This window comes from Chroicocephalus ridibundus, chromosome 4 (assembly GCF_963924245.1).
Source record: "Chroicocephalus ridibundus chromosome 4, bChrRid1.1, whole genome shotgun sequence".
NCBI lineage: Eukaryota > Metazoa > Chordata > Aves > Charadriiformes > Laridae > Chroicocephalus > Chroicocephalus ridibundus.
Genome location: NC_086287.1, coordinates 22,786,901 through 22,812,915, shown reverse-complemented (window position 1 = coordinate 22,812,915; position 26,015 = coordinate 22,786,901). Strand labels below are relative to the sequence as shown.

Sequence of the window (26,015 nt, the reverse complement as noted above, 5' to 3'; positions counted from 1 at the left end):
CTAGAGGTCCCTTCCAACTCTGAAGTTTCTGTGATTCTATGATTCTGTGATTCATTTTAAACTTGATGTAAAGAGTCTGGTTTGATAGTTAATACTACAGCAGACAAGGCTTTAGAGAACTTGCTCTGGAGAACCGCAGCCTGCTCTGGGTGACCCTGCTCTGGCAGGGGCGTTGGACTAGATGACCACCAGAGGTCCCTTCCAACCCCTGCCATTCGGTGATTCTGTGAACTTCCACACTGATCACCTGAGCGACTGAACAGCAGTGAAACTGCAGAGCTGCCACCCAGGTTCAACGTTGCAGAAGCTCTACTAAAAGCAGCATTTCTCCCTAATTGAAACTGATTAAATTTTTAAAAAGCCCAAGGTCACCCAACTGACTTCTGTTATTCTAGTCCTGAATTCTCCGTTTATTATTTTTGCAGAACTTCAAACAGCATTGCTGGTAGACCTGCCTGGATTTCATAAATACTTTCTACATGAGGCTCCCACTCACATTTCTAACCCCGGCTTAACCATGGCCAGTCAGTCAGTTGGACTTGAGATTAACGGTATGCACATCTCTGCTAGAACAGCTTGTCACCCATTAGTGCGAATATGCTACTTGTTAATTTTAAAGACAACAATGTACCTTGAACATGCACAAAGTTATAAACACGTGCATATGCGAAAGGGCAAATCTGATCTCCAATGAAACAGAAATAGATGGTAAAAAGGAAGGAGAAGCCTTTAAATCCCCCCCACCCCAACTTGCTTCATGTCGCTTGCTGAAATTCTTGTTTATCCGGTATGGTGCGATTCCCCATTTCACCAATTTAAGTACTAAGGAAACTCAAAACTAAGCATGACCTGCAGGCTGCTGCCAGGTTGAACTCCCCCTCCACCACTTGCTCAAAGCCAAGGCACTTACCAGCTGAAATTTTCCATACTTGGTCTTTCTCATTAATCTTGAATGAATGTGGTTCAGATGATTCAGAACTAATCTGGCTTCTGGAATTACAGCAGCAGAGGACAAAACGAATGTTTAACCTCTCCCCTGGAACATTTAACCTCTCCCAGATGCTGAGGGTATTTTTCCCTGGGAAGCTTAATGTGCTTATAGGCTCTGCAGCACTGCTGCAGAGGAGCGTGCAGAGATTGCAGCCGCAGGCCCATACACCAAAGTGTTTGATGCACATGTCAGAAAGTTACGTAAAAGCAGAAAACATGACGATGACAATAATAACAAGAAAACAAGAAGTCAAGTACTCATGTATTTGGAAAGCCCCAGTTACATTTTTTGATTCATCTCAATTCTACCTCTTCCGGCGTATCTACTACCCGAGTCCTGCATTCAACGGTCACACTCTTACGCCCCAGAAGATCAGTGCCTGAGGATCCTACTGCACAGCGTGCGAGGTGCTCAAAAGATGAATGACAGTTTGTGGGTGCTTCTGTCACCAACACAGAAGTTTGATGCATAAATACCAAGTTATCCTTAGAGGTACATTTTTAGAAATAAACTGCTAAGGCATAAAAAATTTAGTAGCAAAATTTGTCAGCTTTCACTCATTCACATTCCTGTGATTACTCAGTTTGAACAACTCAGAGCTGTATTTTAGGGACGGGGGAGGGACAGACCAACACTCACATGAAATTACAGCACCTAACACCAGGCTGTTTCACCTCGCAGTCTGGATCTACAGATGTAACAAAAAAGGGAAGAGAATATAGTATTTTTTTGCATTCGGAAGCATTGTAGAGACATCACCTGGATCAATTCTCCCACCCACAGAGCTACAGAGATACCATTTCCATTCACAGAAAGGAAAACGTACACACCGAGATAACAACGTACCTCCAAAAGACTCAGTAAACCGTGGCAGACCAGGACCTGCCCCCGGACGCCCCAACTCCAGGCCCCCGCTGACAACCCACACTGCAATTGTATGAAGGCTCCTCATCACTGACTGACATTAGTTGCACCTACCAGAGTTCAGTCCTTTTCCTAAAGAGCTCCCAAATGCCTCAGGTTGGATGCAGAGGAAATTAAAAGCAGAACTATAATATGCCCTCCACTGTACCGTAAATTTAAAGCAAACGGCACAAGTTTGACTAAATTGTATCTTATCAGCCCAATCCAGTCAGGAGAAGATAGAAATTTTCTATTTATACCAGAAAAATCCTCGAGTCAACAAAGCCTCAAATTCAAGGGGCAGAGAAGATGCGACTTCACAGGTATTTACACTGCAGAAGCTGCCTAAGCCTCTTCCCTCTTTACAGCCTCTGCCAAAATAAAGAAGCCCCATTGAACTGTGGCTGGGAACTGTACGTGATCTGTTCTTCTCTGGTGTCCAGAACACTCAGCACTCCTAGTTATTTTTACAGCAGCAATAACCACAGCACCCAACTCCCAGTATCTTTTACTTAACATTTTCAAAGCAGAGCTATGAAATAATGAATTCTGCATGTTCTGCAATTCTAACTGTAAACGAATACTCAGAGGACTTCATTTTGACTCATTTTTAAATTATCTTTAGCCACGTTCATCTTAGTGGAAAAATAAACCTCTCACCTGTAATGGGAAATAAAATTCAGTGTGCATCTTTATCCCTAATCCTTACCTCTCCAAACAGCTGTTCAGCCTGTTGAGAATACTAACATTATACTTAATAATATTTTAATAATTTTCTCAAGTTACAATATTACCTGCATGAATGAAGGAACTCAATAAGGAAAAGAAAAGCTGACCTTCACATAACTTATCGCAAGAAGTCACCCCTCTACCTTTAAGCCAGCAATTCTTCATGCAACCGATGAAGCCGATGTCTCCCGAGAAGGAGACTACTTTTCCAGAAACCTGTCTTACAACACTGTCATTTCAAAAAATCTTGGCTTCCTCGGCGGAACCTGCGATCTGGTCTACATTTCCCTCCATTTGCTGCTTCTCCTCAGCTGTTTGTGCAGAAATTGGACATGACTCATTAAGAGCACACTGCTCTTCACTCTGAGATTCTCAGCAGAAACCAGAGCTGTAGAAATAAAGGCTGTATGAGGAAAGGTGAAGGTGGGCAGGCAATTGCTTTTGTGATGAGATACTAGTTTCTACATCTCTGCTTTCATCACTAAAAGTTGCAAATATCTAGGTTTACTGTTTCCACATGGTGTATCTAAACAGCAGTTTGGTAACAACCTTGTGCCAAAACACAAAGCCTAGGAGGAGAGTTTAGGCCATTCACTCTCTCTTGATAAAGCTCAAGAAAGTTAAAGAATAAAACCAAATATGACAATCCATCAATCCCTTGTGCCCCTTGCCGAACAGCTCTGGTTTAACAGCCAGTGGAGGAGACCACAAGCTCCCTCCTCAATGAACCAAGAGGGTCTGGGAGGTCCATCTGCTGGTGGGCAACCCCAAAACCAGAGGTATTTCACTAACGAAGAGCACGATCTTTGCGGGCACTAAAAGGAGCTGCTAAGGATGGGCATGGCTATCCATCAGATACTGTGTAATTCTCCTTCCAGTTGAATCAGTGTCTGCCATGCAGTCGCAAGAAATCCTCATTAGTATTAACTAGCAAAAATATGTTCATGAGTGTATGTGCACTCTCACTCTCTCTCTGTAATTAATCCCTGGAGTAAAGCAGTTCCTTGGATCATCTCAAACATAGAAAATCAATGAGTTAGATTACAGGAAACAATTAATTATGGTTCACTGATGTTTAGAAAGAGACACTGACACCCTGACATCCCCAGATAGCATTTGTGCCCTCTAAAGCAGCAAATCACAGAAAGCAACAAACTACGCTTTTCAAACATCAGATGACCTCAAGCTTGCTCATTCTAGTGAAATGATACTAATCAGTCATAAAATGAATGGGACATAACCTTTTAAACATTAAAGAGGCAATTAATTTATAGCGCATCCGTCTACTACAACCAATTAAGCAGAAATATTTTCTTCACGTGTTAGTGTAACTTCTGACAAATCATGGGGCGGGGGAAATGAAACAAATGACTTTGCCAGACCACTCCAGTTAATTCTCATGTTAATGGTTTCGTTGCTATTCAGGTTTCTTTTTTTCAGTGTCATCTACAGTGCATCACTGAATTTTCCCGCCAACACACAAAGGACTGAAAATAAGTAGGCATAAACTGGAAAGCAGTAAGCCCGGCCATTGGCAGCACTGAACCACCCAGAGAGCTGCCTCTGCTGGGTGCAGCAAATACCACCTGCAGCTCTCAGTTCAACTGGAACACGCTCAACCACCTTTTTAGAAATCCTTGGGCCTAAATTTTACATCGCAGAGCAACATGACTTGAAGTGAAGCGGGACTTGGATGGTATCAGCAGAAAATGCTGTCATCTCAGTGCACTCTTTACCCTTTTCAAACAATTTTTGCTGACCTACAAAGAAGACTTGCCATTCTGTCTTCATTGCTTATCCCTGCCTAAGCTGTCTCCTCCCCCACGTTATCCCCTTTGCTGAATCCCTTTTGGGTTTTATTATCGTCTTTATCCTACTTCAGAAAGTTTATGGCTATTTTGTAGAGCCCTTAGCATCTCTGCATGGGACAACTTCATAACTAAAGCTTTATTAAGCCATTTAGACAAGTCCCATGGACAGGACGAGAGCTTGCATTCCCTCACCAATCTCCCTTCTCCCTATTTGTGTGGAAACTCTACTGGTGGGTTCGCCTCTTGGTCTCTCATTCCCTCTTGGGGGGGACTCTAGAGTAGGTTGTGAAGTCTAGAAAGCAGCAAGTCAGATTTACTAGATTGTATGAGAGCAGCATAATGGAATAAAAAACAAAATGGACAAAAATGTAGCATTTAACAAGTGCTTTGGATGGGAATTAAAACATGTTTATAAACAAGTCCAAAGAGAACAGCTCAGCTCCAAGAACAAAGAGCAGAATGTCCTATTTTAATGTTTTTGTCTAGAGAAAAAAGGTCCCCCCTATTAAAAGAGGTTTTCTCAAAGAGCGTATTTCCCATACAACCCAATCTTGGCCATTATTCATGTTACAGTAGCTTGGATGGCAAGATGATGCCCATCAACCTCTGAGTGCCATACTGGAAGGCAACTATAAGCATTTGCCTAGGAAAGCAGGTTTAACAAGGGCTCGTGTGAAATGCGGCAGTGAGGGAAATCAAGAGAATGCCAGAACTCACTACTCCATGTCAAGAAACTCCCCTAAACTTGTGGGCATAGCAAACTGAAAGCGGGGCTTTTGAGCCTGACTAAGCAGGTGTTTCACACTGAGAAGTTCCACTGAAAAAGAAAAGGAAAGAAAGAAGGAAAGAAAAAGAAGGAAAGAAAAAGAAGGAAGGAAGGAAGGAAGGAAGGAAGGAAGGAAGGAAGGAAGGAAGGAAGGAAGGAAGGAAGGAAGGAAGGAAGGAAGGAAGGAAGGAAGGAAGGAAGGAAGGAAGGAAGGAAGGAAGGAAGGAAGGAAGGAAGGAAGGAAGGAAGGAAGGAAGGAAGGAAGGAAGGAAGGAAGGAAGGAAGGAAGGAAGGAAGGAAGGAAGGAAGGAAGGAAGGAAGGAAGGAAGGAAAGGAGGAAAGAAAGGAGGAAAGAAAGGAGGAAAGAAAGGAGGAAAGAAAGGAGGAAAGAAAGAAACACAAACAGAAAGAAAAAAGCTGGTAACAGATACATTCGTGATCCCTCCACACGTTCTGAGTCTATGCCACCCCAGAGAAACAGCTTCCCTCTTGGGAAGGGCAGAAAAAGAGCCACCATTTCATGCAGTCTTGCAGTTGTGAATATACTAAACCAAAATACTTCCTATAAAATCCACAGTGTCTGTCTGCAGTTCTTCCTTTTGAAATTCTTTTTCTGGAGGGAGAGGGAGGGGGAGAAGCCCTCTTTTTCTGCTGTCTCCAAGCAAGCTCTAGTCTTCAGCCCCAGACTATTTATACCAGGAGTGCGTATCGTGGTCTCTTCAACAGGGCGGCAGGACTTAGTGCCGGCTTTCCTCCCAGAGGAAGGGAACGATGTACACCACTATGGCACTGACAGGAGATGGAGCTTTTAATTGAACCAGGAACTGCCTGATTTGCATCTCTGAGCAGGCCAACAAACAAAAAACTGTCTCTGAAACTCGTCTATAGGATGGGTGGTGAAAAGGTGACTCCGGCGCTGGTCTCATAGTAACCAACAGAAAAAGTTTCCTCAAATTAAAAAAGGGAGCTCAATCTGCCTCCTTTCCTTGGCTTCCCTTTTAAAGAATACAAATAAGCTTCCTGAAAAACAACGGGCCTTTTGATGAGGCAATAGCTTTCCTCCGTGTTTTTGTTTGTTTGTTGAAAACACTTTGATTTCGCAGGAAGCACTAACAAATGCAACTGGGGATCAACTTAGTTAAAGAACCTTAAAAAGCAACAGGACACACATCTCCCACTTCAGCCACTAAACTGGATTGTCTCACTGGCTCGAGCAAAACTGCTGAATTATTTCCCTAACAAAAGAAAGGCGCTTTTAGGTCCTATAATCTCATTTCAAATCCTTTTACCCACTCCCTACTCTTTTTGGCCTTGAAATTGCAATCCTCTTTCAGGACTAATCTCGGGACTAATTGGTGCCAGCACTCCCAGTTTCTCTCCCCGTTTCTTCCCCCTCCCTCTCGCATTGTTCAGGTGGTAAAAAGGACGGCGGGCCAGGGCTCAGCGCCCCTATAATGAGTCTGTTCCTACAGAGTAACTGTTAATAATTAGCAGGAAGCATTTTGTCTTTAAATTGCACAGCGGGAGCACCAAGATTTCGCAGGGCCAAAGAATGGTTTCACTGTTGCTCGAGGAGCAAAACGGGTTTGCGGGCCGCCTGCGGGCTGGGCGTCGCGACGGCCGTCGTGCCCTGGGCCCAGCCCCACCAGACGGGAACGCCAGGCGGCACAGGCAGCCACGGCATTTTCCGGAGCTCCACTGGCAGCAGGAGGGAGGAGAGAAGCGAGGGAGAGCCCCGCACACCCCACCTGCGGCACTGCTGGGGAACACGTCGATGTGACAGGACTGAGTGCGGTGAAAGAACAGCCTTTTTTTAAGAAGTATTCCAGAATACAATTCCCTGAAGAATAACGAGCAAAGAGGAGATTTAAGAAAGCCTGCTACTTTTCAGCTAATGACTGTATTTGCAGGTAGTGCCAAAAAGGAACAATGACTTCTCTTACTGAGGGACTATCAGTGTTGACCATTTCCCAGCCAGACTTGGAAGCAAAATTAGTTTTTCTGTAATTGGAAACTTCAATCTAGCCAGTGCATTAAAACAAAACCACAAAAAAAGCTATTTCCAATGGACACTTGTTTCTAGCAAACCTAAGGCTAACCTTGAGCAAAATAAGCCAAAAGCTTACTTTTTAATTCAGGCAAAATAAGCCCAAGGCTTCAAAAGTTTTTCAAGCTGGTAGGACTGCATCACCAGAGTCCACATAAAGTTTTGACACCTGGATATTGTACAGTGTCTTTGACTGTCCTGAAACCGAAGGACAACACAAGAAAATCCATGTGATGAGAAACACATTGCTTCCGTTGTACCCCCAAGGAGTGCTCTGGAGTCTAAATGCAATTGCGACTACATCCACACCCTCATTCACTACTGCGAGCCCTTAGGCATCTGCAAGCAGGTATGCCATGAAGAATACGTTAGCATTAAAAAAGGAAAAAGATACAGCTCTTCTCACTCTCCTGAGAGATCAACTCTTCTTGTGGAGCGTCAATAAGAGCCAGACTGTCAGGTGCCGAGACTCCTGCAGAAGCCAGCACACAAGACACAAGGTCTCACTAGGTTTAGGGAATCTACTGCTACTGCAAACAGGCAACACCAAAGGTTTCTGTGTAAAAAGACATACTCTCTGGCACACTCAGCCAGCATCTGACTGTCACTGGAGAAAAAAAACACAGTCTGTTACTGCAAGTACCATCTAGAAATGGTGTGGGTACGCAACAGCCACACAGTAAGAACGTGTCATTTATCTCCGGTCACAGAAATTGATAGCAAGATTGAACACAGAGCTGCAATTACTGATGATTTTTCTTCGTTTGCATGAAGCCTGAGATCAGGCGGTGCCCCGGTGGCTTTTGAATTAAGGTAGGTAATAAGTACGCTTAGTTCTGTGCATGCTACCGTCCTCTGAATGTTAGGTTCCCCCACCACCCTAAAGCCACCCACAGCATGACACCTCACTGAGGGACTTGTGTTATAGAACATCAGCTGGAACAAGTGCATTTAAATTCTCCATCCCTTGAAAATGCAGTTTGCAAACCTTGTGCTCAGGATCCATCGCTTATTTCTGTTTGCCTTTGCGTCAGAAATTTCAGACAGAGGACTCTCCTCAGGTCATCCAATTCAGCTTTCTGCCAACAGAAAACTTCCTACAGTCAATTTTCTAAGATTTTATTGAGTCTGCTTTTCAGCACTCTACCAGATGGATTTCAAACCACTTCCTTTAAGAGATTAATTCAGTCTAATAAGTTCATTATTTGCGCCTGGTCAGTGACCAAGAAAAGATAAGCCAGAGTCTGTGTACTTGTTTCCTCCTCACATGCTATTAAAATGGAAAGTTTTCCATCCAAGTGTCAAAGTCTGTTCATAACAGCAATACAACAGAGCCAGAGAGACGTCCCCACAAAAACCGAGCACCTGCGTTCACAGAGGGATTCTGTTAACTTGTTTACAGCATCAAAACAACCTCCCTTTTTTACCTTGCAGTTTGAAAACTGGAAATCAGAAGACAGCAAGAGAAGATCAGTTCCTGTCATCCGTTTCCTCTCCCCAGGTCGGAATCTCCAGGTAGCATTTTCCACTTCGGTGCGGTCCAAACTCCTGTGCCAGCCCAGGCTGCTCTACTGCTATTTCATTAGAGCCCAGGCTGAGAGACGCAGCAGATTGCTGAACTGTGCCATGCCAATTACCCTCTCTCACCAAGCTCCTGAAGATCATGAGGAATCATGAAGTTGAGGTGCAACACCGCTTTCCCCGATTGTTGTTTTACCCAGTACTGGAAAACTTTTTATAGCACATAAGTGACTTGAGAACACAGGTTTGCAAGTCAGGAAACCTTTAAAGCAGGTTTGTAGCACTCACCTACCAGAATACACCTGGGTCAACACTAAGCACAATGGTGCCTCCGTGTTCTTCTGCACAGAAACTGCTTTGGGAGTCTTAGCATAATTTTACTAGCACAGCCCCACATCATCTAACTAGCTTCAGTGAAATTATGGTTCAATGACATTTCCTATGGTAGGAAAGCTTTAAGAAAGCCCTCATCCCTCCTTGAAGTCCCAGTCCCTTAAAATAATAAATCACCAGGATCTCATTTACAGTGCAGCTATTCAAATGTCTTCACTAGCACAACTGAGAGGACAGTGTGCTATTCTACTAGAGCAGCAACATCTTAACATGGCTTTGCAAAGAAAAAACAAAGAAAACACATAACAAAGGAAAAAAAAAACACAAAACCAAACGAAATCCCAAAACCAACCCTGTGCTGAACAATCAGAAGATGCTGCTCCCAGGGTCCTCAGGCAGCTGGTTGAGAACCAGTCTGGAGACTGCTGCATGCCACTGTCTCCCCTGGTATGGTTAAAGCCCAAGTATGCTTTAGTTGTCTTAGGCTAGCCAAAGGGCAAATTCAGTAGCAAATCCAAACAGCCTGTGAAAAGTTTCCTCCAATAGTTTGGGGGGTTTTAACTGATCAGATGGCAACTGCTAGCTGGGTTTTTAACTCTAGTGTCTGAGAGTACCGCCTACAGAGTGCTAGATCTCATACCCACCATAGCAAACAGAGGACGGTCAATGGGCAGAGAAATAGGCAAAAATAAACTTCCCCACACCCCCCAGTGCCACACAACACAAACTGAACTCTTAAAGCTCTTGTTTCATTTCATTACAAAATACAGAGCTCATCAGTACAACTTCCCCTGTTTCAAAGCAGGGATTTGATGGCAATATCCCCAGGGAGACAGAAAAAGACCAGTTCTAGCAGCTCCAGCACAAATTTCCATTCTCTTTTCCCCCCAAATCTGAGCAAGTCTATTTCTACATTTGAAGGCAAAAGCAGCAAAACATACTCAATAACCAAGAGATCTGCATCGCTTTAGCTATATAGCTGACTATGGCTCTTAAAATTTTCATGGAATAAATGTGTTTGTATAAAGTCTTCCTTTTACATTATGTTATACTTGCAAGTAGCAAAATAAAAGCTGGCTGCCTCAGAAACTTTGTTTGTTATTAATTCCCTTAAGTTTAGAAAATTATTTCATTCTATTTAATTGTTGTATTTTTTTAATCTCATGAGAAAAATGGTTGTCTTCATCTTTCATATGGAAAACAGCTAACGAGAGAACAATTTTTCATATAGAGAAGGTTCTCCAATTAATAGAGATCTTAAATACTTGGGGAGCTGTTACGAGTTTTGACATTCATCAGACAGCTGCCTGGAAAAAAGCCTTTTCAGGAAAGTTACATAATTAAAGTAACCCAGTTCCTTTTTGTTTACATTTTTTTCTCCATCTGATAATCCGGATTAAACATAAAAAATAATGACACCCAAATAACCCCAAATTGGCTGAATTTACATCTCTTTTTCATATACTTTTACTGAAACCTGCATCTTGCACTGCCACCAGTTATGAATTCCCAATGCCACATGGACATTTTAAAGCATCACTGCATTGTTAATAACTCAGTCTTCAGCATCTGCATTACTATGTAATCAATTTTTCTAAATTTCACATATTCTGTCTTAAAAAACACCACCACCACAGTCGCACAAGACTAAAACCCAGAATTATATACAATTCTAAACACAAAATTTAAAGTGTCAAAGAAAGAGCCTGTTCCGAGCACCCTAGTTCTTCAAACTAACCTGAGGAGGTTTTCCGTCAAGCCTGTAATCACTGTTTGAACAGAATTTCTTTTGGAAGGATATATAATGGAATCCTGATAAAAATAGTTACAGAAAAAAGCAGTGAGAGGCGTAGAGCTCTGCAATATTTATATTATCCAGGCAGACAACATAGAGAACCCATCAGTGAGGTCAACAACTGCAGTACAGAGAACAACTAGCAACAGCAGTCAGGTATTGAGGGCCATAAGCAAAAAATGCAAAAAACCACCAGCTGTGTAAGCTGGACACTGACTACCACCTTTGAAAAGGGCAGAACAGTATACTACAGTTATTCCACTTTCATAAATAAAGTCTGTGTAGTACTGATTCTGATACCAAAAATATGTCATACAAGCTAATGAAAAGAAAATTTAACAAGTGCACGCATGCTGCAGCAAGCCAAGAAAGAAATACATTTACATTTGTATTAGCAAGACCCATTGGCTGTGCAATCTTGGATGTTTTAAGAGCAGAGCAATGAAAAATTACTATACATAACCAAAGTATACGCATGAGCCCACAGAGCGAGTTCTGGCAATTAACAGGAAGAGATTGCCAACAAAGCAGAAATGAGTCAGGATGAAAAGAAAGGAAAGATCTTTTATAAAACTCTGATCCATGCTCGTATCTGAGATGGCCAATCTCTTTAGCCATTCCCCTTTCATCTTCAAACACGGAGGTGGAAACCATGCTCCTTTGTAAACAGGTACAGGGGTGTACGTGACAACCCAACCAACTTCACCCTTCCCAGTGCTCCTCTTCTGGTATCCGCAAGTTATTCATCAACAAAATGAACTCCTGTAATGTGTTTGCTAGTCAAACTGCTTACACAAACCCACTTCAGACTAGTTGTCTCAAGCAATTCCCCTATCACTGTTGCTGAGAGTGTTTACTCTTTTGTAATGGAAATAGGTCACCTGGACTAGAACAGTACATTTTGTTTCTAAGGACAAAAGAGAGCAGCTTCCCTGGCAGCCAGGCTGCCTTTTGACATAAAAAGTACACTGTATAGACATATACCTGTGCACTGAAACCCCCAGAGGTTTGCACGTTTATCACTAGAACAACATCCAGTCATAGGGGAAAAAAAACCAAACCTCAGACTCAAAACAGGGAATCTTATCAAAAGTATAACAACATCAAAACCACCAAACTGGATGAAAGCAACAGCCTGTTTGGTCCAGGTTTTCCACGACGCAATGCCAGAGATGGAAGTTTCACAGAAAGTGGAAGAGCGGCATAGCACAGTAAATCTGTGCTTGCTGCTACAGCCCATGTGGACCCGAAGTATCGGAGAAAATGACCTAAAACTAAAAATCCCACAAGGTCTAGTATCCTCTTCCAGATGCATCTGATCAGCTCTGGACGTGGTAGTTAAACAAAATTCCACCTTTTGGGGGACTATTGTATAATCCTTAGCCTCAGCATCTTCCTGTGGTAGCAAGTTCCACTAACTACTTTACACACTGTTTAAACATTCCTCCCTGCTTTTTTAACCAGTACCAAAAAAAAAAAAACTAAAAACACAACCCAAACCAAAAAAGAGGCAAATGCTGCTTTTTACAAACAGTTTCACAATATGCCACCGATGAGCACCCCACACATACACACTGCCTTCAAGGCCACCTGGAACAGAAAGCAAGCCAACAAGTTTCTTGGAATCTATCTAAAACACAGCCTCTTAATTCTGATTTAGGTTTAGATGTACCAAAATTGCTTGACAAGATTTTCTTTAAACAACCGTGGGGTTCCCAAAATTAAGTCAAAACATCTGTGAAAAAATACAGTACAAATCACCAAAAAAAACCTTCAGAGTTTCGTAATGGCTTTACTGAAAAAAAAAAAAACAAACCCAGGAAGTGCAAGTCCTGAGTGCTTCTGTTTCACGAGGGGAAAGGGGAAGGAACATTTTATCAGGGCACTGTAGCATAAAGCGCATCGGACAAGGGAAGAGCCGTAGCTCTCACCTCCTGTCTTTTTAGTTTGGGACAAACAGGTGAACGCGCGGGGGTAGACAGGCTCTTCCCAGCCATACAGGGCTTTGCTGAGGATGGAAATTTCTCTACTGAAGACCTCCCACCTCCTCCAAAAAACAGTTTTTTAGATGAGTACTTCATTCCGATGAAACAAGTAGCTTGATTTTTCCAATCAAAATTCAAAACCCAAGTGTAAAAAAGTTTCAGTATGAAAAAAGACTAGAGTCTTTTTGTTCTGAAACTACATACATACACGCTTTTTGTTCGAAAACTTCAAAATTAGACATTTTAACACTGTTTAAGCCCTTTCAGTTTTTATTCCTCTGAGCCACATAAGTTCCTGTGAAAGGAAACAACTCCAGCAGAATAGTTTTATTCATACAAAACCCAGTTCCATCAAAATGGAAGGAATATCACTTTTACAGGGTAGGATCATAAAATCAGAGGACAGATTCACACACATTAAAAACTGGATACAACAGAAATCCAGGTATCAAGGTGATGAAGAGAGTTATAAAAGCCACACAAAACATTGCCACTAATCATGACCTGCATATGGCAACTCCAGCCCTGAGCTGAGGTTTCATGACATCAGAAGTGAAGTCATAACTCGCAATAATGATGAAAAAAAAATCACGATTCAAGCATTCAAATATTAACAAAGAAAATGATCCCAAAACTTACTCTCTTCAAACAAACAAATTAAAAAACTTCTCTTCTCCAGAAAGCATACCAAACTATATTTAGACACTATACTATGAGCATAATACAGTATATACACATATCTATATGCTGGGATACCACAAGTATCCCAGAAAAGCGTGTTGGCTAATAAAGATTCAAAAAGACTAACCTGTTGAAACTTGTTTTGAGCTTTTTATCTGAGGATAAATACCTACTAAATAAATAGCTTTCAAGGGGAACTCCTTTCACTTTAAGATTTAGGGCCACTGGCACGGCAATATGATAGTGGAGAAGCTCTACAGATTTAGGATACCTGTGCTTTTTAAAAAAATCTTTTGGAGAAAGACTGATACTTAGAGGAATACTGGGTCAGATACACAGGCAGGTATTACCTGTGGACACCTAACACGAGTATGAAATGCAACGGCGCTTTTAACTGTATGTATAAAGTAATTGGAAACACTACTGTGATAAGCCTCGCTTAGTACGCAGGTGCCCCCTATGTCTGAGAGATAAAGAAGCCAGAGAGGATTTTGTTCAGGACAAAGACCAGCTGGTCCGCGAGGCCTGAAGGTCAGTCCACCCTCCCCTGAAGCTCTAGATCTCCCAATCTGCTGTCAGCTGGCTCAGAGCCCAGGCTGAGGGTCCATCACCTAGTTCAGATTTTTTACCTCTGATGGGTAACTCGAGGCCAGATGGGCCGCCTTGATCACCTAGACCTCACCTTGTCAGGATTTTCCACAGTCACACCATAAGCATCAATGAAACGGGATCCTCTTATGTTCTGCTTCTCACTAGCGTTGTGCAGAGAACAGAGGAACTGATTCTCACTAGCCACGCTCATCCCCTTCAACATTTCTCTATGGAAAACCAGTTTTTTTATGGTGCAGTTGTCACCTTCTGTTACAACCTGGGGAGAAGCCAGATCATTTGCAGCCAGTTCCTCCAGCTCTTGGACTCAAGTGGACTGTCCCAACACGATGAGAGGCTGGCAAGCAAGTCTGCCTGGCAACTTTCCTTAGACAAGCCCATTGAACCCATGAGCAGAACTGACATTCTCAGAAGGATACTACACACGGAACAAATTGGTTACACAAATATTGGGAGTTTCACATACACTGCAACATGACACTTTAAACACATTCTCTATTCCCCATTCAAAGGTTAAGTAAAAGGATGAAAGGTCCACGCGGATTTTTGCTTAAGACAAAGCTGCAATTCTTGGAAATAGTCAACACACCTTATTTTGAGTCTAAACAAATCTTAAATAAATAATGAAGAGTTAAACTGCAGAATGCTTAAAGTTACAAGAGTAATCATTACAGAAAAGCCACCCCTTCCCTACTACTTGAAAGATTCTGAAGTTACCATAACTTTTGTTTTACTCATGGAAAGTTTATTACTACTAATATGACAGTAGAAATTTTCCTAAGAATGTCAGTCTTACAACAGAATTGCACATAAGGTGACTTTCCCTGTAAATCTGTCTTACTAAAGGAATCAAAGGAAAGAAGTCCAATAACTAATAGAGAAATGAAGAAAATCTAAAAGAAAAAGAAAGAATAATTAAAAATAAATTTAAAAATTTAACTTGAGTTCTGGAAATAAAAATCCCTTTTCTGAATCCAGCAGCAGTAAGATGTGAGACATCATGATACTATTTCTGGTTTCCCATGATTCATGGATTCTATGTTTTCATATGCAGAAGTCAGATGACTTCCACTGCTGCAATATTGTATGATTAATGAACGTGATGCTCACGTCAGCCACTGTGCATCATACAAACACCTGTTCCCAGGTCCTAATTTTCAACTGCTAAAATGTCAATGAATGGTTATTGAATTGCCTTACACCAGCTTCCCCATCCACGCAACTACTGCAGCTGCAATAACGATGCAGTGGCTGTTAGAGATGGACTGAACACTGCCAAGTAACCAAAGGAGAGGTGTGCCCCATGCTCTCTGCTTTTTGCTATACCATACGGCCCATGCACTGCACAATGCATAGCCTAACTGTACAGGAGCACACCCTGGGGACAGCGAAGAAGAGGGATGGAGAGCTGCAGAAAACCATCTCAGAAGCAAGGCATCCACGTGCTTCCAAGTTTCTGCCGTCAACAATTCACAGCTCTGTCAATGAGGATACCGTAACAATTTTCATAGGGAAATACCCACAGCTAGAGAGGGATTTACAAACAAACTAATCAAATTTTCAAAACACATCCCTAGACTTTCCTTTTCCCATGAACTGAAGTGGAAATATTGATGGTACCATTCCAAGCTATCTTTGGAATAAAGCTATATTTATCTACAGAAGGCACAGGGCTTGGGGGTGGGGGAAGCCTAAAAAGCCAAGTAACTGGGAAGACTGTTCAACAAATGGGGCTACGAATAATAACAACGTGAAGCAAGGACCTGGTGTTTGCCCAGCATCTAGAGAAATATGGCAGGCTAAGGATGCTGCTTCACAGTTATTTACCAAATATCTGCAAACACGCAGCCAAAACAAAGACTCAATCAAACCTTTACTTATTTGGCAAATAAGAAACAAGACATTTGTACTATTTTGGGGGCATGGATGAGAAAGAATTGAAAACATCTCATCTAAGAAGGCTCAGATGCATTTATCCAATTTCGAAAGGAACGAAGATGTGATTAGAGGGTTATTTGTATTTCCACCAGCCGTTCCTGCTGAGCACAAAGGCGCTGCAGAAAGGATTCACAGAACTGTTCTGTGGAAGAGGACAGACTCAGACTTTCTGCTTCTTTTTCTGTCCAGGGTCTGCTGCCACCTTTCCCAATTTATCCCCCTCCCCTCCACCTCCCTCACACTATAAGGTACAAGAAAATTCCTTTCAAAAGGTAAGAGCTGATCTGTTTGGTTTTCTGAAACTATGCTCAACGGGGTACTTCCCATATCACAGAAGTCTACTGGCTAGACTAGCTGATAAGAATGTCTTAGAAAACAAGTCCTGGATTGGCAAATCCTCAAATATTTATGCACTGATAGCATTACAGACATCCACCCAAGCAAAAGCTCTTTTTTCTTTGCTATTCCTGCCTGGCATCAAGCAGAACCAATGTTCTTTAACTTGCAAGAAAACAGAAATAAAACAGCATAATCCCAAAGTATAGATGCTCTTCAAATCAAGACACGTTATAGTGTCAGAGGGTGCAATTTGGAAGAACTTGCATTCCCTGTGATCTCTAAACTACAAAACCAGCAAAACAAAATTCCCCAAAGACTCTCTCTGCCTTAACACCATACCAAGAAAAGAAGACTACTTCTGACTCTATCCAGGAAGTAAAATACCCAGATCGATCTTGATAAAGGGGTTGTGACATGCACAGAAATCAACAGTAGACTGCTCTATGCTCAGCTTCATTTCCTATCGAAAGCAAAAACAATAATGCAGAATTAAATCAGTGTTTTCACACTGCAAAGGACAACTAATTCATTTCTTTCTTTAGTCCCTTCTTGCAGGAAGACACCCTGCAATGTCTTTCAATGCTTCAAAGATTTCAAAGTTTTCCATGAATGGGAAAAGGTTGCTTCACCAGCTTCACTAAACGGCCACAGAAGATCATTTCTAATCTCAACATACAAAGTGTATGGATAAGAAGAGTGCTTATACATTGTCAAAAATTATAACCTACAACGTATTAACTTTGATGCAGGTTTAGCTTCAATAAACAACTGCAAAAGGGTGAAGCTTGTGACAGTAAAGCCAAAACCCGCAAATTTTTGAAGGAGTTGTTCCAGTAACAGCAGTTTCCCAAGCAGCCCATCTACAACAGCCGTCCTCGGCGGGGAACACTTGGCTGTTTCGCATCCCTCTAACAGCCTCCAAGTTCCCCATCCTGAAGCAGGCTGTATGAAACTGCGCACCGACAGTGACAGCGTGCAGCAGTGACTTCTGGAAGAGTTTTTGCAGCAGCATTGCGTGCAGGGACCAGGGGCTGGGGCACAGCCAGGGCCCTGCACAGGCGCTGCCCAGGGAACTCCCCCGGCACGGCCGCCCCTCACCCTTGTCATGGCGTGACCAGAGGACTTGTACTGGCAAGATGGAAGCAGAAAGCTAGGACTAAGAGCTGTAAGACTGTTTTCAGTCTCAAAATAGGTAAATGCAATTTTTTTTTTAAAGTTCAAATCCAAATGTAAGCGCACCCTGGCCACTCTCCTGCCATTTACCACAGGGCTCGCAGCGATGGCAGGTCCTGGCAGCCTAACCCTTTCCTCCTGAAATCCAAGTTTCACAAATTTTTCATTGTGTCTCTATTAATAAATTTCAAAAGTTAGTCAGGGTTCATAATCACAAAGCCCCCTTTTCTTAATCTCTACCTCGGGATAAAACAACAAGGAAAAATATTTTTATCAGAAGCAGGTATGAAAAGACGAGACACTGCAGAAGTGATGAAGGTTTAAGGAGCTCATAGCCTTTTTAGGGAAGCCAGCAGCAGCAGGAAATGGCAATGAGACACTAAATTCGATAAAAAAGAAGCCACTCCAAATTCTTCAAACCCCAGGCTAGTAAAGTTTCATAGAACTGGTCACTCACGTACCCGCAGGCCCTCTGTGATCCTGGCCCTGTACCACACACTTCAACACGGGGCGGGGAAAGGGAAACCAGGTCATGAAGCCACGCGCATTTAAATGAAACGCTGTTCTGGAAAGCGACTCTACACAAGAAGCAGAAGTGGTTTTTCTGGGTCTCAGTCCTTCCTGAAGCAGAACATATCAACCGAGCCCACCCAAGGAGACGTTCCAATGGGAAGGAGCAAACCAACATGGAACCCGACCAAGCCTTTATCAACAGTCAGGCCGGAGCAATGCAAGAAAGAAACCACTCTTTGGTTTCTCTCTTGGGCATGTTCACAATTTCGTCAGTTACACGGCAGCTTAGGACAGATGTGTCAAGGTTTGCCACTGGTTTAAGAAACTACAATTAGAAAAATACACTGGAAAAATGAAAAGCAGTGCAATAATACTCCACAAGTCTGTAAAGGGATCTAGCCGATACCCCTAGGTTGTCACTCGAATCTTCAAATATTTTTTATCCATGTCTGAAACTAATAATTTCTGTTATTTTACACCACGTTTCCTGATAGTTTTCAGCAGTAGAAGGAGTAATACAATTAAAAACTAGCCCTGTGTAATACATACAGAGAAAAGAATAATCCATTTCAAGATCTCCTTGAAGCACTATTAGAAGATATAATCCCCACCTACAGTTCAGTTAGAGTCAGATAACCGGGAACAAAACATATGGAGGAAATACCAGGGCACTGACTTACATAGTTACTTAACCAAGTTTGTGTGTATAAACATATTTCAAGGTTGCTATTGCCAAAAAATTTGTAAATATTAAAAAAGAAACATATTAGACTAAACCACCAATTTTTCCACACCAAGGAGAGAGCTTTTTCTTTGTAACACTGTGTATGGGTATTAGTTCACCCTTGAAATTCATTGAAAATGACATGATATATACTTCAATTAGAAGAACCAGATAAAAATCCAAGGGCAAGGGGTTTTTTTTGTTTGTTTGTTATAAGTATTGTTTTTTAAGAATACACATCCAATCCAATTAAAATTAAATAATTCACATTACTATATTATTCTTCTTCTTACAGCTTACAGATCATGTTTACCCTGAACTGCAGTAGCAATTCAGAAAACGGTAGTCTGAGTTCCTTCTTATGTTCAAACACTGTCAGGTTGCTCTTTTCCCCTGAAACTATGGTCTTCTATACATGGAGCCCAATGTAATCCAAACTTCCTGCTTTGAGTCATATGCCTAATCTCAAACGATACTAGCCCAACACTGACTCAGCCATTCAAATGTGTGGGTTCACATCATAAAACTCCTTCATAAAAGGCCCTCTCTGTTATGTTTATGCAGGATGCTCTAGTGAAGTTGTAAAGCTAAATTACCTGATATAATTAACTCTGCTCAGAAAAGGAGAATTTGTCTGTTCAGTGATCATCTTGCTTGGGATATTTTTACAATACATTCCTCCACTCTGTGCTCAATTCACCCCTAAGGTGCTTATGCAGATACTAAACAGAACATGCGATTCATTTGTGTATGCTTTTTCTTTTAAAACATCTGATAAAGACGAGCAATAGGTCAATTTGCCCCTGTGGAATTGCACCGACTGATCCTTATAAACCTTGTAATTCCTCCAATTAATCCCATTCCTAGAGGCAGGAGTAATATTGATGAATTATCTGGTTCCAGATATATTTCATTAATATGAAGTGACATAGCTTCTCTCTTAGTTGTGGGCTTCAGTTACGTAAGACGGATGGACAGCACAACCTCTGCCACCCAAGGATTTTTTCCTAGACATATTATCTTCACCATCAGAAAAATTTCCCCTGGAATTTGTTACTATGACAATGTATTGCTCTGGAGATCCGACAATGGCGGAGTGGATTTACATTTTCCACCCGTTAGCAAAGTCTTTGTACACATGCAAAAACAATCACTTACATATGGGATTACTGTTTTTCCAAATGCACAGGGAATGTTCAACTTCTTGTGAATATATCAGAAATATATTTGAAAAAAAATTATTTTGCCATGCAACTGCTAATGCCGAATTAAATTAATTCAACAGTCACTGATGGCCTAGACCAGCCTCGTGTTGATGTTTTGCCAGTCATTAGTAGATGAATAAATAAATATTTTAGAAGACCATGGGAAGATTAAGTTTTATTTGACAGCAGAATCGCTGAAAGATAGCCAGCTAAAAATAACAGCGAGACCACAATTCCTTCATACAAAATCCGTTCTCTTTCGGGCCTCTATTTATGAGGCATTTGCTCCTGCAGCCAGGCAAGCCCTTTGTTTTCGGATGCAGTGATTACACTGAAGACTCGAAAGCGCTTGGCAGCACAAGCAGTGTAGCAGCAGCTCTGACGTCCCAAGGTTTCCCGGGAGAGGAAGTTTCCCTTTCAGTTTTGGGAGCCGCTCGCGGGTGTTTCGGTAGCCACCCTCCCTCTCCCTCGCTCAGAAGACAGCTTTGCCATTTGCCCAGCTACACCTGGGCATGGCCGAGAGCGGGCAATCTTTCAAAACGCTTTCTTACATTCTGTGCCGTTTGGCACGTGCCAGTACACCTCTCCCACACACGAGAGCAGGCTGTGAGGCTGAGGTTCTGGCTACTCACCCCACTAGAAGAGGCCAGCATGACTTTTTGTCCGAGGTCTGGCCAATGCAACCAGGAGGGGCAAGCAGCGTGGCCATGGAGGATGCAGGGGCAGCTGGCCCAGGCAGGCTCCCCGATGGCCAGCACCCTGCAAGGACGGCTCGAGCCGGCGCTGCTGCATCGCTTCCTTCAGCGCGACCTGGAAATGCCACCTGCGAGCTCCTGTGGCAATGTCTGCCAGCAAATGGCACAGCCGCGCCGGCAAACCCAGCCCAGGCAGGCAACAGCCACTTCAAACATAAAAAAAAAAAAATAAATTGGAGATCCTCCTGCTTTCCACTGCGTGTGTTTGCTGGATTTTTTTGCTTGCGGGGATTAGAAGGGATCAAAATCCCTCCATTTCTGTGTCAGATGTGCATTACACTTTCACTTGATATGAGAATCTCTGAATAAATCTGTATGGGCATGATTAAAACACTCTTTAAAAAGGCAACAGAAATGATATAGCGAGGCTCTGGAAACCAGCCTTGTGCAAAGACCTAAATTACAATTTTAATGCCATTATTCAAATTATTTTTCTTTCTGTCCTTCTGCGAAGCACAGCAGCAGTGGGATGGCTGGGAGCAGGGGAAAAGTAAAAGTGGGGGAAAAAAAAAAAAAAAAAAAAAAGGTGGTAGCATGGAAAATATTTTCCTGGGGCTCCTCATGACACACAGGACGGAGCGACCTGCGCAGGGAGACCTCGGTCCCCCCTTCCCCGCTGCCCCCCCCCGCCTCCTCCGGGTTCGGGCTCACCCCCCCCTCAGCCGCCCATTCCAAAACAGAGGGAGGAAAAAACCCCAAAACACCCCAGCGCCGGCGATTCCGACCTCGCGGGACACGAAACCCGGCGGAGGATCCGCGTTTTCGGCAGAGGTTTCGGAGCGGCTGCCGTGTCGCCGGGCAGGATTACCCGTTACCACGGCAACGGCGCGCGGCGGGGCCGTGACGCAACGGCCCCCGGCTGGGCTACGCGTTGCCAGGGAGACGCCCGCGTTGCCATGGCGACCATCACGCTCATCGGGCGGCGAGGGCGGGCGGCGGCGGCCTCTCCCGCGGGCCCCGGCCCGGCCTCGCTCCCCGCCCCTCCCCGCCAGCCGCCACGCTAAAAAAAAAAAAAAAAATTAAAAAAAAAAATCCAAAAAATACCCCCACCCCCCCCATAATCCAACCACCCCCCCACAACAGCCATCACAGTCACGTCTTGGTCCCGGTGACGCTGCTGACCCCTACTACGGCCGGTTAACGACACCGTCCTGGTTTCGTGGGGCGCGGTACGGCGCAGGCCGCCACCGGCAACTGCCCAGCGCTGCCACGTTTGGAAAAAGTGAAGAAAACAATCTCCCTGTCAGCAGCGAGGGGAACGCGGCTGTGTCAAAAGCCAACGCTTGCCGCCGCACCGGGCGGATGGCAGCCGTCGGTTCTGCCTCTCCCTTCGCTAACGTTAGCCATCACCAACGGCCAGACCAAAAATACATGAAAAACAAAACCCGCCCCATGCCCGTTCCACTGAAACAGGGCAGAAAAATGGCTGCTGCCCTGCCCCGTGCCCCTCTGGGATCGCCGCAGGGCCAGCAGAGGCTGTTGCAGTCGCGGACACCTCAGAGCTCTCCGCTTGCTTATACGCATATTTTAATTTCAGGCATTGTTTTGCGGCCGAGGCGGGAGCAGGACGGGCAGCTCCACCGGGGACACGCTGCCACCAGGCAGGGGCCGGGTGGGCAAAGCGTCCCACAGGCCCAGCCAGGCCGGGCTGCCGCCGCCGCCACTCCCGGACTCTCTTCCTTAGCGCGTTTCCAAACTGCATCGCTTAATTACATTTAAGCTCTTACCCAAGATTCACAGGCAACACTGGATGAAAACATTTAGAGTTGTAAAATGCATCTAGTTCTTACCTTTGATATGCCTGAGGAGATGTGGGAGGTGTATTGAACACATGCGAATATGGGTGATAGGGTGTCTTTTTCAAAGCCTGAATAAGATTTTGTCTATATTCTGGGTCTATACACCACAAGGACCCCTTTCCAATACTCTGCAAAGAAAAAAGAATTAAAAAAAAAAAATCAAATATTTGATCTAACGGCATAGCCTTATTTATTTAGCAGCATTTGTCAGGAAAAGCAGCAGGTTTGGGTTTTTTGTCTGACAGAAGTGAACTTAAGTTTTCTTGCCAGAGATTATCGCTCCATTAATAACGTATTGCAACAGTATGATTTAAATCACACTTCTGTGGGGGAAAAAGCAAGAATGAATGTTTGGTTGTTCCCCACACCCCCCCCTGTTACTAGATAATATGATTTATTAATATCTGGCAATTTTCCCATCACCCCATATTGGAAAAATAAGAAGCTACAGTTACTGTTAAATGGAAACTTCGAAGAAAAGTAGATTATTTCTGAAAGTGATTTTCTTTTCCTTTTGCTGTTATACTAACAAGAAAGAGGGCTAAAAAGGAGTGGTTTGAACACCCTAGCAACTGTTTTAAAAATAAAAGGACTTAATCCTTCAACCACATGACATCAGTGCCATTATACTACAAGAAGAAATTAATCATCTTTTCTCCCCTAAGGGGAAAAAAATACCCAAAACAACAACAAAAAAAGCCCACGGTATAATCAGAGTTTAAACCATTTAAGGGTGTTGTGAAATCGTGATCTGTTAAAACAACAGTGTAATTACCCTTTCTGGACACACGGAGCAACTCAAGCAGTCAATCTGTAACACGAAGACTAGACTAAAATTCAGTATTTATTCTGCAGTTACGAGCAGTGCAATTTCAGCCCTTGTTTCAATCCCACCAGAGGTCAGGGTGCAGATATTTTGAATTGTTTTGTGTGAGTTCTCAAACAAACAGGAAAACAACTTTCCCTCGGCTCCACTATGAAAGCATACAAAATGAGAGCTCACGAGCAGCCTCCATAGCTTGAGCATACGTAAAAACAAACACCAGTCCTAACTATTGACTGAGCTCCACTGGCAGGCTTTCAAGGCATTATGATAAGACTTTTGGTAAATCTTGACATCTTCTGGAACAGGCAGGGGAAGCTGCGCTACTGCCTCAAGCTGCTTTTCAACCCAGCGCCATCCTTCTTCTCAACTCCAACTTCTATCAGCAAAGCAAGGTTTCATGTGTCAAAGAATAAACACTCACACACACACACAAAATCACACCAGAAGTGGGATATTATTTTCTAAAGCCACAAGAAGACCAAAACCGGACACTTTTGAAAACTTGTCATCTTTGTGGAGCCCTACCAACTCCTCAGCTCTCCTCTGTCTCATGGACGGCTTCAGGATAGAGTGCAATGTGCAAAGTGCTTACAGACCTCCTTCCGAGCTTACAGACAGAGGATCTGCACTAAATTCTCCCCCCAGAAAATACAAAAATTAAAAAGAAAAATCTTCCCCAGCATCACTGGATGGCTGCGTGGTAGCATCTAGGAAATGCACAGCACTGCGTGAGACCTGGCTTCACAGAAAAAGAGAGGGGCTGGCACAACCCGCAGAAGCTGCAGCCACTTTCTTTCAGAAACAACCACATCTGCTGGAGGGGATGAAGATGGCACCATCTTCTGCAAGCTATTCTGGTGGAACCGGGAACATGGATCAAGCCTCTTCAGGGTGGCAGGGTTCAAGCCTGTCTCTCCCCTTGCTTCCCAAGGGCACCCTACCAGGAGGCCACTGAACAATCTAAGGGGAGACATCCTCCAGCTCTCAAGGTGAAGCGGGGCCCTTGCATGGCCAAAAAGCCCAAGATTCAAGTGGTCTGAGAGAGAGCGCAAGGAAGACTATTGGGCTTTTGTCTTGGTAAAGCGCTACAGCAGATGACTGAAAGATCCAGTGTCAGTGGTGGAAGCTGTGCGCCACACATCTCAAACCAGTTCGCAAAAAGGAGGTTGTTACGTTTAGCCTGCTTTTAAATACGGGACAATGAGCCAGAGACTTGACATGGCAAGTCTAGTAAGTGACTTTTTAGGCAAAGGACAAAGTCAAAAATAGAATCCAAACTTCTCAAATTCCATTTCCATGCTCCATCCAAGAGCCAGAGCAAGAAGAACATAAAATTTCCTTTTAAGCAAGCAACGTGCAAAATTAGGAACGTTTTTCAGGAGAAAACCTTTGCTGGATTCCTTACTCCTTACAGCATGGGATAAGCTTAAAAAAAAAAAAAAAGCTACACTTAAATACCATCTACCTTATTTGTACTTGCCGGAGCACAACATATTCTTTCCAAACTTCTCTGTTTTTTAATTTACTTCCAAGACAGACTTTTCATCTACCTGGAAGAGATTACTCCCCAAAACCCACCGGAGTTAGTTCAAGTTGAGGGCCCTATAAGATGAAGTCACTACTGAAGAGTAACTTCAAAACCTTTCATTACTGTTAAGCTAAATTTGTTTGGCTTGTCCATATCCTTGCAAAAGCCAAAAATAATCTCACTGAAAAACAGAAACTCTCGCACACAAAAAGTATTGAGAAGAATTATACTCCTTGTTAAAAGAAACACTGGGAAGGCAGATTTTCTATATTTTCACTGCACCGAGCTGACTTACAATTTATCTGCAAAAACAAACGCAATTTAAGGCAAGGCTCTCCAACCAGGCAAAGTTCCTTTTTTAAAATAGTTACTTTTGTTTTTCCACAATCACACGAGAGAGCAGAAATAAAAAGAAAACTGAAGTGTCATCCGGTTAAGAATCCTTCTTGACTGTCGGAGGTGTGAAGAGCTTCGTTAACTGTCTGTTTAGATGTGTCATTAGTCTTCCCATACACAGAGCAATCACGGGAAAGGAAATCATTGGAACTCAGACCCATCGGTTAGTGATTAATTTCCATCTTATGACACTTGGCGTGCTGCTTCGCTACCTCCTCCAAGCCAAAAGTCAATAGTGGCTCCAATCAAAAACCAGCAAGGAAGGGAGGGGGGAAAAATCCCTGGATTACATTTGTCTCCCAGGCAACAAGTGACTGAGGACTGGATAACAGCCCCCTGATCATCTCGGCACTGGAGTGCTCTCAGACCTCCCGACACGCCGCCTCCTCCCAGGGCCAGGCACAGCCACCTCACTCCTGCAACTCACAGGCTACTGCTTCTGCATCCGAGTTCAAGGTTATTAAAAACAAGGGGAGTGTTACTCTGAGTCCCCTTTCCCTTATCCAAGAGTAGACAACAGTTGCAGGAAAGCTATTTCAGAGGTACTCATGGGGAGAGAAAGCAACACGTAGAAGTTACCCAGTAAAAGTTAATGACTTAATATTTTTTCTTTAAAAAAATTCCTGATTATCTTTCTATTATGAAATT

General features: G+C 43.2%; 1 protein-coding gene across 9 annotated transcripts in view; it reads right to left on the bottom strand.

The window, feature by feature from the left end:
* FOXN3 (forkhead box N3) overlaps window positions 1-26,015 on the bottom strand; it is a 215,420-nt gene that overhangs the window by 82,935 nt on the left and 106,470 nt on the right. For all 9 annotated transcript variants that reach the window (XM_063333955.1, XM_063333954.1, XM_063333953.1 and 6 more), the window contains one exon: window positions 22,609-22,745. In XM_063333955.1, the coding sequence (XP_063190025.1) occupies window positions 22,609-22,745 (137 nt within the window). The remainder of the gene's footprint in view (window positions 1-22,608; window positions 22,746-26,015) is intronic.